General features: G+C 38.0%; 1 protein-coding gene and 1 long non-coding RNA gene across 16 annotated transcripts in view; one reads left to right on the top strand and one right to left on the bottom strand.

The window, feature by feature from the left end:
* LOC118447425 (uncharacterized) overlaps positions 1–2,968 on the bottom strand; it is a 24,316-nt gene extending 21,348 nt beyond the window's left edge. For both annotated transcript variants that reach the window (XR_004839913.2, XR_004839901.2), the window contains exons 1-2: positions 2,842–2,968; positions 2,255–2,399 (exon numbers count right to left, since the gene is read on the bottom strand). This is a non-coding gene — a long non-coding RNA (uncharacterized LOC118447425). The remainder of the gene's footprint in view (positions 1–2,254; positions 2,400–2,841) is intronic.
* The window catches only part of ITP (ion transport peptide), a 48,639-nt gene that overhangs the window by 33,627 nt on the left and 12 nt on the right, over positions 1–15,000 (top strand). For 7 of the 14 annotated variants that reach the window (XM_085655290.1, XM_085655284.1, XM_085655291.1 and 4 more), the window contains 3 exons: positions 10,196–10,719; positions 12,442–12,562; positions 14,429–15,000. The exon at positions 14,429–15,000 is cut by the window's right edge and continues 12 nt beyond it. In XM_085655290.1, the coding sequence (XP_085511416.1) occupies positions 10,232–10,719; positions 12,442–12,562 (609 nt within the window). In that variant the 5' untranslated portion in view covers positions 10,196–10,231 and the 3' untranslated portion in view covers positions 14,429–15,000. Of the gene's footprint in view, positions 1–195; positions 206–2,305; positions 2,417–6,193; positions 6,469–7,337; positions 7,804–7,931; positions 8,719–8,752; positions 9,865–10,195; positions 10,720–12,441; positions 12,563–14,428 lie in introns of those variants that run through there. The other 7 variants (XM_085655288.1, XM_085655287.1, XM_085655286.1 and 4 more) reach the window with 7 other exon arrangements.

The following is a 15,000-nucleotide window of genomic DNA, read 5'->3' on the forward strand; positions in this document are numbered from 1 at the left end:
GTCGGTGAAAAATAATCTTTGTTAAAAAATTGGAATGCAAGGGTCAAATTAAAAAAAAAAAAAAAAAAAAAAAAAAAAGAGAAAAAGAAAAAGAAAAAAGAAGATAGAAAGAAAGGAAGAAGAGAAAAAAAATGAAGAAGAGAAAAAAAATGAAGAAGAGAATAAAAAATGTCATAAGGAAAGACGAACCGAAGGGAGGCCATCGGTGAGAACAAAAAAATAATTTTATATTAATAGGCAAATGAGAGGGCAAGGATTGGGTTTGAGAAAAAAAAAAAGAAAAAGGAAAAGAAAAAGACTGTAAAACATACAAAGAGAGAGAGAGAGAGAGAGAGAGAGAGAGAGAGAAGACAGGCGTAACTAACTCTGATAAAAAAAAAAAAAGAAAAAGAAGAAAAGGAAAAAAAGAAGAAAAGGAAAAAAAGAAGAAAGAAAAAAAAAGAATTGTAAGACCATTAATAGCGTTGGAATGAATTCAGTCCGGGTATTGTGACGATTGAAATCGTTTTGCATTTAATCGACGTGTACGTCGGGGACTTAGGTTAATAGGACCCACTCCTTATATAATTATGTTGAACACACAATTGACGTCATTGACTTCTCTATTCGTGCTCGCGCCTTCTTGATGGCGAACCGCGGCGGCCATACCACAGTGTCCGGTTTCCTTCGTTCTATCTCTCCCTCTCCCTCTCTCTCTCTCTCTCTCTCTCTCTTTCTCTTTCTCTCCCTCTATCTATCTATCCATCTATCTATCTTTCTCTCTCGCACATTCTCTTTCCATCTATATCTATCTATCTTTCTCATCAGAAACGTTTTTCTTCTCTCTTTCTCTTTCCCATCGTCGGACAAATAATTAGTGGTTGCGAGCCGATCTTCCTCCTTCTCATCCTCATCCTTCTCATCCGTTTTCTTTTTCTTCGTCTTCGTCTTCTTCTTCTTCTTCTTCTTCTTCTTCTTCTTCTTCTTCTTCTTCTTCTTCTTCTTCTTCTTCTTCTCCCTCCCTCCCTCCCTCCCTCTCTCTCTAACTCTATCTAATCTTTTTTTTTATTCCTCTTCTTCGTGTTCCTTCTCTCTTTCGCGTTTCTCGCGTACCGCTTAACCTTTCGATCTTGCCGGCACGCGATCGCTCGACTTATGTATGTATGTATGTATGTATGTATGGATGCATCTATCTATGATGAATATATGTACATATGTATATTTATGAATGTTGAATACATGTGTGTATCTTCCTTCACCTGACAATCTCATCCTCAAATCTACGATATATATATATATATATATATATATATATATATATATATATGTATATATACATATACATGCATGTATGTACAATATGTACATACGTCTATACGTCTCTACAAAGTCTACCATCATTCGATATCGCTAGTTTTATTTTATTCATCTACAGGATGAGTCGTCGGTTCAAACGTTGACGAATTATTTTATCAAGGTATATACATATATCGTACATACGTACGTAAAACAATTCATTTATGTTCACGTACGTGTCCTTTGAATTAATTTTTTTGTTTTTATATTGTTTTTATTTTTTCTTTTTTTTTTTACTTTGTAATAAATTATTTATATCACATATTTCATTATCGATTTTATTCTATCTCGATCGTCTTATGTTGTATGATTTATTGAGTGTACCCAGTTAGCAAGTATTAGTCGATAATTATTGTTATGTAACTGTAATAAATTAAGGCGAACACGTGTCTCTCTCTCTCTCTTCTGTTAGTTTTATATATTTATTTTCAAAGGTATTAATGTTTAAATACAATGGCCATCATATTTTTCATTTATAGGGTAAGTCAGTTTTTAGCAAGTTAAATTATTTCTATGAAAAGCGTCTCTCCTCTTTCTTTCCTTTAATTTCTTCTTCTTTTTCATTTTTTTTTCAATTACTTCAAAGAAAATTATTAACAACGTGTAATAATAACATCGAACAAATCGCGATCGTCCTTTCTTATTTATTCACCTATATAGGATGAATCTTTTCAAGCTAGTAAATTATTTTTAAGAAACGCGTATCGCTCTCTCTCTCTCTCTCTCTCTCTCTCTCTCTTTCTTTCTTTTTATGTACTTCAAAGAAATAACGCGTTGACATGGGTGCGTGGCTGCGTTTGTGTGAGTGAGTGAGTGTTATGTTTGTTATATGTGTGTATATGTATGTATGTATGTATGTATGTATGTATGTATGTATATATATATATATATATATATATATATATATATATATACTTACGCGATCCAACGATTTCATCTGTTATTTCCTTCTTCGTCTCTTGGCAAAAAGGTGAAAGTCTAGATCGCGCGATGGAACATGAAACAACGTCGGCCATTGGGAAGGAAACCGAAGCATCACGATATTTATACGTGATCTTTCATACCTAGACAATTTTAAGAGGTTAGGAATTATACTCTAAATAGATTTAAACGTGAACATTCGTTCTTATAAAATTATTACGAAATTAATTTCTATTAATATAGACGTCTGCATTCATACTCACATAGACACACAACACACACACACACACACATACACACAACACACAGAGAGAGACATACAGAGATATACATAGTAACACACATTTCTATATAGATATAAGTATATATATGAGAATGAGCGGAAAATGTGTTCGTATTGGAAAAATCAATTACTCTTTATTTTTATCGATTTTTTATAGATTAATTTTATTTTTTTTCTTTTCTTTCTGTCTCTTGTTTTTTTTTTTTTCTTTTTTGTTATTTTCTTTTTCATTAATCTACGATCGATAAAAGATAACCAGCACATTATAGAAAATTACGAACTATGCTATTTATAATACTTACAAGTTGAGTAATATGTTCGTATATATTTATATCGTATATTAAATTAAATATTTAACAGATTTTGCGATGTTAGAAGAGACAAATCGGGAGCAAAGTATGTCGCGCGTTTCGCTGCTTTCGAAGAGATAACGAAACGGAACGGCGGCGAACTGTGGAGAGTGTGGGAACTAGAGGAACGAACCAAGAGAAAGAGAGAGAGAGAGAGAGAGAGAGAGAGAGAGAGAGAGAGAGAGAAAGATAGAAAGAAAGAGAAAGAGTGAGGGAGAGAGAGAGAGAGAGAGAGAAAGAGAGAGAGAGAGAGAAAGAAAGAGAAAGAGAAGGAACGGGAGCGAAGAGAGAACAAAAGAGCCGCGAGAGGTTAGCCGCTCTCTCGTCTTTCTCCTCTTTTAGATTTCTCGATCGTCTTCTTCTCCCCTCAATTTCTTTCACTCAAACATACACATACAAATTTATATATATATATATGTATATATATATATAATATATATCCATACATATGAATGCATATATAAATATATATAAATATATGTATATATATATATATTATATATGTATATATATACTGATATACAAGCACGTGAACGAACGTACAACTTCCCCTCACGTGGCCGGACAGCATCTGTACACGTCAGTGCGCACCTGGGTGGCGATCTCGTGTATTAAATTATCGTCGTGTTGATCTTGGACGCGAGCAGAGGATCGTTAGTTTTGCTCCGGGATCCCGCGATCGAGGACGCCGAGGATCCGTTCCTCTCTCGGCGTTCGTCCGTTCAACTCGTTGCCTCCAGCGTTCGACCTCCTCCTCTTCTTCCTCCTCTTTCTCTTCATCCTCCATCTCTTCTCTTATCCTTCTTCTTCTTCTTCTTCATTTTCTTATTTTTATTCTTTCTCTTTCTTCTCCTCTTCTCTCTCTCTCTCTCTCTCTCTCTCTCTCTCTATACCTCTCTTTATTTCTTCGTCTCCCTTCATCCAAACCAATCTTTTTCAGATCCTTACATACATACGTACAACATATATATATTTATACATAAGTATATATACGTACGTAGGATATATACATAAGTACATATATACGCAAGATAGTACCGAGTATTATTCGTACTATCCTTTCCTCATCCCACACCTTCCACCTTCAATCTCCTACCTCTCGGATTCCCTTTTACGTATACACACCTGCCGTAATAATGATTTCGATGACACAAACTTGCGCTTTCACTCGAGATATGTATATACGTATACGTGCATATATATATATATATATATGCATATTTACATATGGTGTGTATGTATATATATTTATATATATATATATATATATGTGTCGATATTTTTCGAGAATCGCAACCGGTAATTCCTTTTCTTTTTTTTCTTTTTTTCTTTCTTTTTATTATTTATTACGAGGAATCGAAACTCGAAAGATTTTTCTAAGAAGAGGTTATGTTCATAGGGAATGAACGATGGAGTCGTTGAAAAAGGGAAAGGAAAGGATAAAAAAAAGAGATTAGAAAAGGAAAGAAAGAAAGAAAGAAAGAAAGAAAGAAAAGAAGAGAGGAAACTATAAAAAGATAAAGCAAATGCGTACGTGATTCCCCTTACTCGGGCGAGGAGTCCGCAAACGTCAAAGATTGGGCAAGAGAGAATGAGAGAGAGAGAGAGAGAGAAAAAGAGAGAGAGAGAGAGAGAGAGTGGTTGGGTGGTTCCGGGAGCAAGACGGGTGGGGCCTACGTTCGAGTAAAGAGAGAAACAGAGAAAGAAAGAGAGAGAGTCCCAGGGTAGGGCCCAGGGTGCCTCATTGCCGGTTGATTTACGACCTTCCTCTTTTTTCGGTGCCTCTTTCTTTCCTTCTTTCTTACTTACTTTCTTTCTTTCTTTCTTTCTTTCTTACTACTTTTTTCTCTTTTTTTTTCTGTTCTCTCTCTCTCTCTCTCTCTCTCTCTCTCTCTCTCTTTCTCCTTCCACTTCTTTCCCCCCACAAACCTTCCCTTTCTTCTTTCTCTCCTTTATTTATTTCATTCTCAGCCTCCTTTCTTTTCCCGTTCCTCTTCCTCCTCGACGCGTAAGCGTTATACATATAACGTGTGTAGAGCACGTATCGCATCACGTCCCATGGCATATGTTATATGGTACTTGGTATATACCGATGGCTTCGACGGCGGTGGCGATGGTGGCGGCGACGGCGGCGGCCGATCGCCTAATTAGAGGACCCCTCCTTCCTTTCTCTTCCTTTTCTCTCTCTCTCTCTCTCTTTCTCTCTCTTTCTCTCTCTTCACCGTTTCTCCTTGGCACGCACACGCACGTAAAAACAAGAGTCCTATTCCGAAGCTGTGCTGTGCTGTGCTGCGCTGTTCTGTTCCCTCCCAAGAGTCCGACGAGGCCACCATCGCTCCGTACGATGGATGTGTGTACGTACATATATATCTATATATATATATATTTTTATATATATATATATGTATTCTATATGTATGTATAAATGTAGTACATATATATATATATATTATATATATATATATCTGTATGTATGTGCACGGAACGCCAATGCAAGCCTCTCTCGCAGAGAGTGCCTCCCATTGGCGACGACCTCGGCCGCACCTGCGATCGAGATCATCGACTTTTTTCATTCGCCGAAATCTTTCATTGTCTTTCTCTCTCTCTCTCTCTCTCTCTCTCTATCTCTCTCTCTCTCTCTCTCTCTCTCTCTCTCTCTCTCTGTCTCTGTCTCTTTCTCTGTCTGTCTTACGAATCTTTCTCGAAATTCGACCGATCACCAATACCGATCTTTCCTCTTCTCTTCTCATCTCACTTTTGTAATTATTTAACATGGCTTTTACCGCAACCACTTGATGATTCTCTACGAAGAAGTCTGAAAAAAATAAAAAAAGGAAAAAGAAAGATATGATGGGTACGGGGATAGAAGGAACGATATTACGTGTCGTTCTCGTTCTTTCATCGTTCCTTCGTTTTCAAATTTCTTTTCTTTTTTATATAAATTTTACCTGAACGAATCTCCGAAAACATTTAGGGCCTCTTATATGTATTTAGAAAAAAAAACATATATATGTATGTATATATATATATATATATATATATATATGATAACGAAATAATTCGATGGGGGATAATTTTTCGATCGAAAAAAAATAAATACAAGAAATAAAAACAAGAAGGAAAAAATGGCCCTCCTTCTCTCCTATCAAAAAAAAGAAAAAAAAAAAGAAGAAAAAGAAGAAAAAACGAAAGAAAGAAAAGTAAAGCAAGTGTAGAGAAAGAGAGAGAGAGAGAGAGAGAGAGAGAGAGAGAGAGAGAGAGAGAGAGAGAAAAAGGAAAAACCGAGGGAAAAAACAAAAACTGTAGAAACTTGAACAAAACGAAAAGAAGTCGACGCCAATGGAGGACGGTTGTTCGTAATAAGCCGACGAAGGCGATTGTGTATGTGTGTGAGAACTCACGATAGAGCTCTCTCTCTCTCTCTCTCCCTCTCTCTCTCTCTCTCTCTTTCTCTTTCTTTCTCACGAGCGAGCGCGCGGGCCTCGTATGATCTTGGCGCTCCGAGGCCCTCCGGCAAGGAGCTTGTCCAGCAACTCCTTCTCACGATTGAGTCATCCGACACGGGAAAAGGACCACCTGGTGAGTGGTGGAGCCGACGCATCTAACGATACGCCGCATCGGTCTCGTGGCTTCATCCACCACTACCATCCTTCCTTTCTCTCTCTCTCTCTCTCTCTCTCTCTCTCTGTCCCCCTTATGCCACCCTACCTCAGCCCACTTCACCCCAACCCCGTGCCAAGTTTCTCCACGTTTTATCTTCTCCCGCCGTGTTGCTTTTCTTCAAACGATATATCCCGACCGCGATAAAAAGGACTCGTCGCCTTTTCGAAAAAGGCCCCGCACGTTTCATTCCTTCTCTTCCACCTCTCCATCTCATCCTCATCTTCCTCATCCTTCCTCTTGATCCTCTCTCTCTCTCCTCTTCATCCTTCCACTTAATCCTCATCCTCCTTTTCTTCTCCTCGTATACTAAGTCTCTTTCTATACTACTATGTCTTCTTCTTTCTATACTTATTAAGAGTAGTGGACACAAAGAGAGGACTAACGAAAAGTGATTATTCGAAAAAGAGAAAAAGACGTGACATGGCGGCGGAAGAGGTTGGATGGGGGAAAGAGAAAAGAGGAACGAATAAATCAATGGAACTAATACAAAACCATAGAGAGAAAATAATTCGATAATGGGATAACTAAATACTTATCTATCTGATCAAATATTCTCTGTTCTTCTCTCTTTTTTTTCCCCTTTATCTCTTTCTCTCTCTCTCTCTCTCTCTCTCTCTCTCTCTCTCTCTCTCTATCGTACGAAAGAAATGATAAAAGGAAAAGCGAAATAAAAGAAAAGAAAAGAAGAAAAATATGATCGTAAAAAAAGTCATCGCGTAAATCGATACAACGTATTATTAAATGTATATAATACTTTTACTCATTTAGAAATATATAATCGTAAAACGTTAAGTAACTTCTGTTCGCCGCGACCATTATAGGTTCGAATACAATCACAACCACGATTGCATTCCTCTTTGAAATTCCAATTGAAATCTACCTATAGACCTACCTACCTATCTACCTACACACACAGACACATCCACACGAATAAACAAAAACAAACATATATCGTATAAGCGCAAAATCTAAATTCTATTTGAACCATTTTCAAATACGATTAATAGAAGTTACGAAAATTCTCGTCTATCGTCGAGTGATAAAATTGACGGATAAATAATAAAGAGATAGATAGATAGATCGTTAGACATAGATATAGATAAATAGAGAAGGAAAATAATCGAGGGAGGTCGATCTCCAATAAGAATAAGAAGAAAATAAGAAGAAGCAGAAGAAGAAGAAGAAGAAGAAGAAGAAGAAGGAAAAGGAAAGAGAAGAAGAAGGCACGTGATATAGGAGCGGAGAGTAGAGGTAGGGGGTGGGGTGCGGAGTGAGAGGGAAGGGGAAAGTAAGGGACGAGGAATGGAGTGGAAAGAAGAGAGGAGAAGAGAGAAAGAGAGAGAGAAGAACGAAGAGAGGAATGGAGAGGAGGAGGAGGAGGAGGAGGAGGAGGTGAAGAGGGAATATGGAAGGGAACTCCTTCCATACGACCTCGAATGTTCTCGCGCGAACGATCCGCGCCGTGGCTGGCCGCGAAAGCGTGTGGCTTTTTGCCAAAGGGTATTTGCAGATTGCACACCTGTGCGTGGCTGCACCGAGGAAAGACCTCACCTGTCGAGCAACCGGTCTCCATTGACTTTTTCTTCGTTCGTGTACCCCTCGTCACACCCCCTCTCTTCACCACCCTTCCCTCTGTCCTCCCCTCCCTCCCTATGCCACACACACTCCCTCGCTGTACCCCTCCCTCAGAACCCTGAGACTCCGGCGGAGTCGACTCGGCTCGGCTCGTCGACTCGACGACTCGACTCAACACAACACGACTCGGACTCGACTCGACTCGATTCGCGGCCTTTCTATATCTTTCTCTCTCTCTCTCTCTTTTTCCTTCTATCTCTTTCTTTCTATCTCTTTCTCGTGAAGCAGAGAGATACGCGAAGCGGATAAGGGAACACCTATGCTTTGCGAGTTTGTACGTTAGTTCGTTCGTTCCTTCGTTCTTTCTCTCTTTCTTTCTTTCTTTCTGTCCCTTTCTTCTTCTTCGTCTTCTTCTTCTTCTTCTTCTTTCTCTTTCCCTTTATCTTTCTTCTTCTCTTTCTCTCTAACCATCTCTCTTGGACCGGTGTGCGATTTTGCCTTCGACCGTGTGTCACCACTCTTAAGATCGCACTCTTCTAAATATAGAGCCGATTTTTCGCGGAAAAAGAAACGGCCTGGGGATGTACATAAGTAAGTACTATACGTTTGTAGATACATACATATATACGTACGTACATATATATGTATATACGTATGTATATGCACTTGGATAGGAGTACACGTTCAGCCGATTTTGTCGATGGGGATCCGGTTTGCGATCGTCGCAGGACTGAGAGACTTTCCAAGGGATATCGTTCCCACTGAGACAGACAGAGAGAGAGAGAGAGAGAGAGAGAGAGAGAATGTGCTCGAGAAAGCCTGAGAAAAGTAGATTCTTCTTCGATTCTTCTTTGGTGCTTGCGCGACCTCGAAACTTGCTTTCCGGAATCGAATGAAAAAAGAAAAAGAAAGAAAGAAAAAGAGAGAGAGAGAGAGAAGAACAAGAAAAAGTGTATATATAAAAGTTAGGAAAGAGTCCATGATGACAAATTTGAGATATTAATCTTTAACAGACACGTACGATCTTTCTTAAAGGATAATCACGAAAAGAGTGGACATTTCCTCGAAAGAAAGAGAGAGAGGCTCTTTTATCTCTCTCATTCTCTCTCTTTCTCTGGAAGCTTTGGAAATCCGTACGAAAGCATTTAACGATCCGGACTCGGAGGACTTTCCGAGGGCAAATTATCGGGCCGAAAGCAATTACCCGGTGGGGCCTCGATATATAGAGGAGGAGAGCGGTTCGAGAGTTCCAAGAATCGGCCAGGGCTAAAAATAAGATCCCACCCGGGAGCGATGATTATGTTCCGAAAAAAGAGAACCGGGCGAAACGTTCTCTCTCTCTCTCTCTCTCTCTCTCTCTCCTTCTCTATCTATCTCTTTCGCCAGGCGCACACGCGGTAAAGGTGAACGCGACGACGGTGGTTGTGAGGAGAAGGAGGAAGAGAGAAGTAAGAGGATGATGATGAAAAGGAGGATGAGGATGAGGATGAGGATGAGGATGAGGAGAATGAGGAGGAGGAGGAGGAGGAGGAGGAGGAGGAGGAGGAGGAGCACGCCGCGTAGATCGCGCGCAGGGGCCTCGGTTAATGAAGTTGTCGGTTGACGACGTTTACAGGTGGGGCCTGCCTGCGTGTGGTCCATTCACAGCGGCTGCCGCAGGACTGGTTAAGAGTTGCTTTACATCTTCACCCGTGAGACTCGCCGCGAGAGAAGAGGAGGGGGGCGGAGAGGTTGTTGGTATACCTGAGAGCCCTCTTCCTCCTACTTCTCCTCCTCCTCCTCTTCCTCTTCTTCTTCTTCTTCTTCTTCTTCTACCTCTTCTTCTCCTCCTCCTTATACTTCCCTTCTCGTCGCTTAAAAAACGTTTCTAGACGATCGTGTTCCGACTTTGAGACAGTATGTGGCCTAAACCACCATTTTGTTCTTTTTCTTTTTCTTTTGTTTGGCCTTTCTTTCCTTCTTTCCTTCTTTCCTTCTTTATTCTTTTTTTTTTTGTTCCTCTTTTTCTTTGGTTGTCAAAACTCCAACTAGACAAATATTTTATGTAAGTTTTATTTTCTGTTTACAGACAACAACAACAACAACAACAACAATAACAACAACAATGATGATGATGATGATGCGTCGCGAACAAAAAGGTCAAGCATCCTTGAGAAAGCAATCGTCGTCGTCGTCATCGTCGTCGTCGTCATCGCCATTGGGCAACCATTCGGCATATAACAGGACGACGGTGTACGAGCTTGGTCTCTCGAATTCGTCGTCGTCGTCCTCCTCCTCCTCCTCCTCCTCCTCCTCTTCCTCCTCCTCCTCCTATCCCTCGTCGTCTTCGTCGTCACCGTTATCGTCGTCCTCGTCGACGAGCTGCCCAAGTCTTTTGACCGTCTTAGCATGGACGGCTACGTTATTACTTGTCTCGTCTTGTCTTGGTATTGCCGATGCTGGTGTCCTCATGAGTCATCCCTTAGGTAAACGGTCTTACCTTGATATCTCTTGCAAGGGCGTTTACGATAAGAGCATCTTCGCCCGCTTGGATCGCATCTGCGAGGACTGCTATAATCTTTTCCGCGAGCCACAACTTCATGTACTTTGCAGGTAATCTATCAATAATTATATATATGTTTATCTTACATATTAGACATTATCTCCGAGAGCGGACATGTTTTTTTTTCTTTTCTTTTTATTCACAATATCGACAAATGAAATATAAGAGACTCGATTAAAAATGAAAGGAAAGAGATGTAAATTGATTAGTTTTTATGCAATATCATTTGTTTTTTTTTTTTTTTTTTTTTTTCAATATCGTATCTCTCATCTCGCATCATCTTGTTCACGACGTTGTCGAAGGTAAAGGAAGGAAAAACGGTTAAAGGGTGGGTACAGATTTTTGGAAGAAAAAAAAAAAATAGAAAAGGAAAAGAAAGATCTACGTACGGTTCGTTAGCTGGAAGAGGGGAGGTTAAAACCGTCGTAAATCGTAATTCGTGATCTTGTTTCTCTCATTCCGCGTTGGCAGCTCGAAACGTAGCCCCGTGTGCGCTCGTGGCACGCGTATCGAAACGGAATGAGATTTCTCTTCTATTTATAGCTCACGGCAAGAACGAATGCTAACGCACGGCCGTTATTACCTGCCGTTTTCTGCCGAAGAGCGTTAAGGAGGAATGGATTAACGACCGTACCGAAAATAGAATCGTCGATTGCGAAGGAAAAGCCGGATATTCTGCTGTATACTTTCGAGCGTATAAGCTTAAACGGGAAATACTTTCGAACTATATTCGGCCGATAATTTCGTTATCTCTTAAAAGTATAACCGAAATCGATGCACGGTTTTTCTTTTGATAAGTTCGAAGGAATAAAAGAAAAAAAAAAAAAAAGAAAATGATAGAACATTTTATAAGACCGATTTTCTTTACCGATTTTCATTACCGATTTCGTCGACGTTTCGTTACTGTAAACTTTTTCAACGAATGTCAACCGATTTGTAAAATAAAAAAAAAAAAAAAACAAGTACTCTCGTAAAAGAGATTCGTAAAATTCAAAGTAAAAGTAAGGTAAGTAAAATAATATGTTCGACGTGATCGGTTAAGAAAGAAATGGATTTATTTCATCTACGTTTGTAGAAATAATACAACACTCTTTTAAGAATAGCTATTCACAAATTTCTTGAAATGTATAGAAAAGAGATTTGAGAAATTCGATCTGACAAATAGGGGATATAATTTATATTCATTTGGATTAGATCGGTAAAGAAAGGAAGGAAACGATTACAGATACATTTAGAAATAGATACACACAAATATGGAGAAATGTTTAGAAAAGAGATTTGAGAAATTCGATCTAACAAAAAGGATAATGTGATCGATTTTGCTTGGACAAACAATTTTATTGATCGTTTTAATACTAGACTTTTTTTGGATCGTTTAAAAATTTTAAAAAACAAATTGATTTTTTTTTAAGTTAAAAAAAAAAAAAAATAATAAAATCATATAAACATTCGATACAATCGACTTTCCTTTTGTTTTTCGATTTCATTCATATCGTCGATCCTGAGTTATTACAAAAATATTCATGATTTTTGAGAGGGGATGAACAAAAAATCCCTTTCAACTAAAAAAATATTATGCTTTCGACACGATCGATTTTCTATTCGTCATCGATTTCATTTGACCACTAGACTCTTTCAGGAAAATTTCCAACAGGATTTTACCAACGGACGTTTATATCCATTGGTTCGGATCGGATTGGATCGGGACGGAGAGATCAAAATTCCAAAGGACTCTTAACGTTATTCCTCATCGAACTTTCTTTTCTTTTCAGAAAAAATTGCTTCACCACTGACTACTTCAAGGGATGCTTGGACGTTTTATTGCTGACGGACGAGATGGAGAAGATCCAAATGTGGATCAAGCAACTCCATGGGGCTGATCCCGGGGTTTAGGTAGCTTCTTTTTTTACGTTTATGATTTCATTATTTTTTCGTCTATTATTTTATTTCCGCGCTTATCTTCCTTTCGTTCTTCTAATCTAATTAATTAACAAGTTCCTGATATTTTTCTTTTCCTTTTTAAACGCCTCTATTCCTCTATTCGATCCAACGATTACACCTGATCATCTCACTCATTGTCTTTATCGATTATCTCATTTTTCACGACTAAAAAAGAAAAAGGAAAAACAAAAAAAAACCATAGAAATCATTTCTTCCCTACAAAAGTCCTCTCGATCCTATCACACAAATTTTTTTTATCGTATACTCCCATTAAAAAAAAAGAAAAAAGAAAAAAAAAGGAAAAAAAAAAGAAAAGAACAAAAAATCGATTATAACATTTTTATTAGGCTTTTTTATATTCTTTTTATATGTTTTTTCCTTTTACATACATATATATATATATACTCCGTTCTTTTTTTGTTTCTTTGTTTTCTTTGTTTTTTTTTTTTTTTTTTTTTCTTAATTCGATTATCGTTTTCTTTCTTGTATGATTTTTCGTTGCCTTCGAACGATACATCTGGATCCGTATAATGCCGATCTTACTTGGACCGTATTCCTCCTTCATTAAAAATCAACTTTGGATCGAGAATTCTGCATCGAGAATCTAAAAGAGAGAGTATGTTTGTGCGAAATTCTAAGTAATTTCGTTCTCGAATAAATCGCGTCCGACAGAACCCAAAGATATTGTTATTAGCAGTACTGTCAAAGTATGTACGTGTCGTATGATAAATTAAAATGAAATATTTTTAAAAATTTCCTCCTTTCTTCTTTTTTTGTTTTTCTTTTTTTTAACTTTTTTTTTTTTTTTTTTTTTTTTCATTCGAAATTTTATGTGATCCAATGACACAGCACTAATTGTTCAGTACTGCTAAACAAAAGATAAGGGAAAAAGAAAAAAAGAAAAAAAAAGAAAAAGATAGGAATACGACTCCATCCGTTCGTCCCGAAAAGAAAAAATTTTTTTTCGGCTATCATATGTGTGCATACACGTATATATATTTTTGACGTTGCAACAGATTTTTCTGCAATTTTTTGCATTTTACAGCAGAACCTCGTTCATACGGAATGAATTTACCCCCAATCGTTCGACATCAAAGCCCCCATGCCGCATCTCTCATCTCGCCCTTACAATTTTTGAGGATATTTTTGAGAATATTTTTGAAGATGTATTTTCCCTTGAATGACATTTTTTTGTAGATATCACGCAACGAGAAGGAGAGCAGCAACGTTTTTGGAGTTTTTTTGTTGCGATTCCGAAATTTTTTGCTTCCAATTAAAAAAAAGAAAAAAAGCACACATACACACACGCACACACACACACACACACATACACACCATAAATAATAAATCCTTCAAACCTGTATACTAACAACTACTAAACATCGATTGACATTCTCTCTTTCTCTTTTTTTTTAAATAATATTTACATAAAAGTTTTTTGAAGGAAAACGATTCTTCTCTGTTGAATCTTAAAAAAAAAAAAAGAATAATAAATATTAAATAAGAGACAACATAGAAAGAAGGAGAGAAAGAGAGAGAGAGAGAGAGAGAGAGAGAGAGAGAGAGAGAAAGAAAGAGAGAGAGAGAGATAACCGGAAGATAATTCGTTAACATCCGGTATTGACCCTCACAAGAGAGGGAGGAAGAAGAACAGAGAGAGAAAGTCAATGGCCTCTCTCTCTCTCTCTCTCTCTCTCTCTCTGTAGAGTATGTTGTTACTATAGATATAATCCTGATCGTTTTGTGACATAACAATTTTTCTAATTTCTACTTTTCTTCCTCTTTTTTTTTTTTTTGTTTCTATCTATGATAAAACAGGCAAGACTGCTTCAGCACTCAATACTTCATGAGCTGCATCCAAGCGTTGCTACTTGAGGACGAGAAGGAAAAGTTCCAAGGGATGGTCGAGTACCTCGGTCGCAAGAAGTAAGCGAGAAAAGAAGGAAGGAAGGAAGGAAGGAAGGAAGGAAGGAGGAGTGGAAGGAAGGAAGGATGGAAGGAGAAGAGGAAGAGTGGAAAAGTGGAAGAAAGAAAAAGAGGAAGAGTGGAAGAGAAGAATGTAGGGGAAGAAAAAGGAAGAAAGTAAGGAAGAATATTGATAGGCTATCGAACGCGAAGAGACTACGATAAGAAGACACGAATAATGACATGGATGATTTACATGGATGATGATTTCACGAGGATTTTCAGGTTTGCACGTTATATTGCAAACAATTATAGATTTTTACACTCATTCCCCGCCCAATAATTAACGAAAGTCTAACTCCGTTCGATTGCGTGACGAACGTTAATTTTATCGTTTATTTTTCGTCGATCGACGAACGAAAGAATTTATCCTTACACTTTCATCTCACCCCCTCCCCCCACTTTTTTTCTTTCTTTTTTATTCG

The sequence above is a fragment of the Vespa mandarinia genome, chromosome 2 (genome assembly GCF_050613455.1).
Source record: "Vespa mandarinia isolate Hongniang chromosome 2, ASM5061345v1, whole genome shotgun sequence".
Taxonomy (NCBI): domain Eukaryota; kingdom Metazoa; phylum Arthropoda; class Insecta; order Hymenoptera; family Vespidae; genus Vespa; species Vespa mandarinia.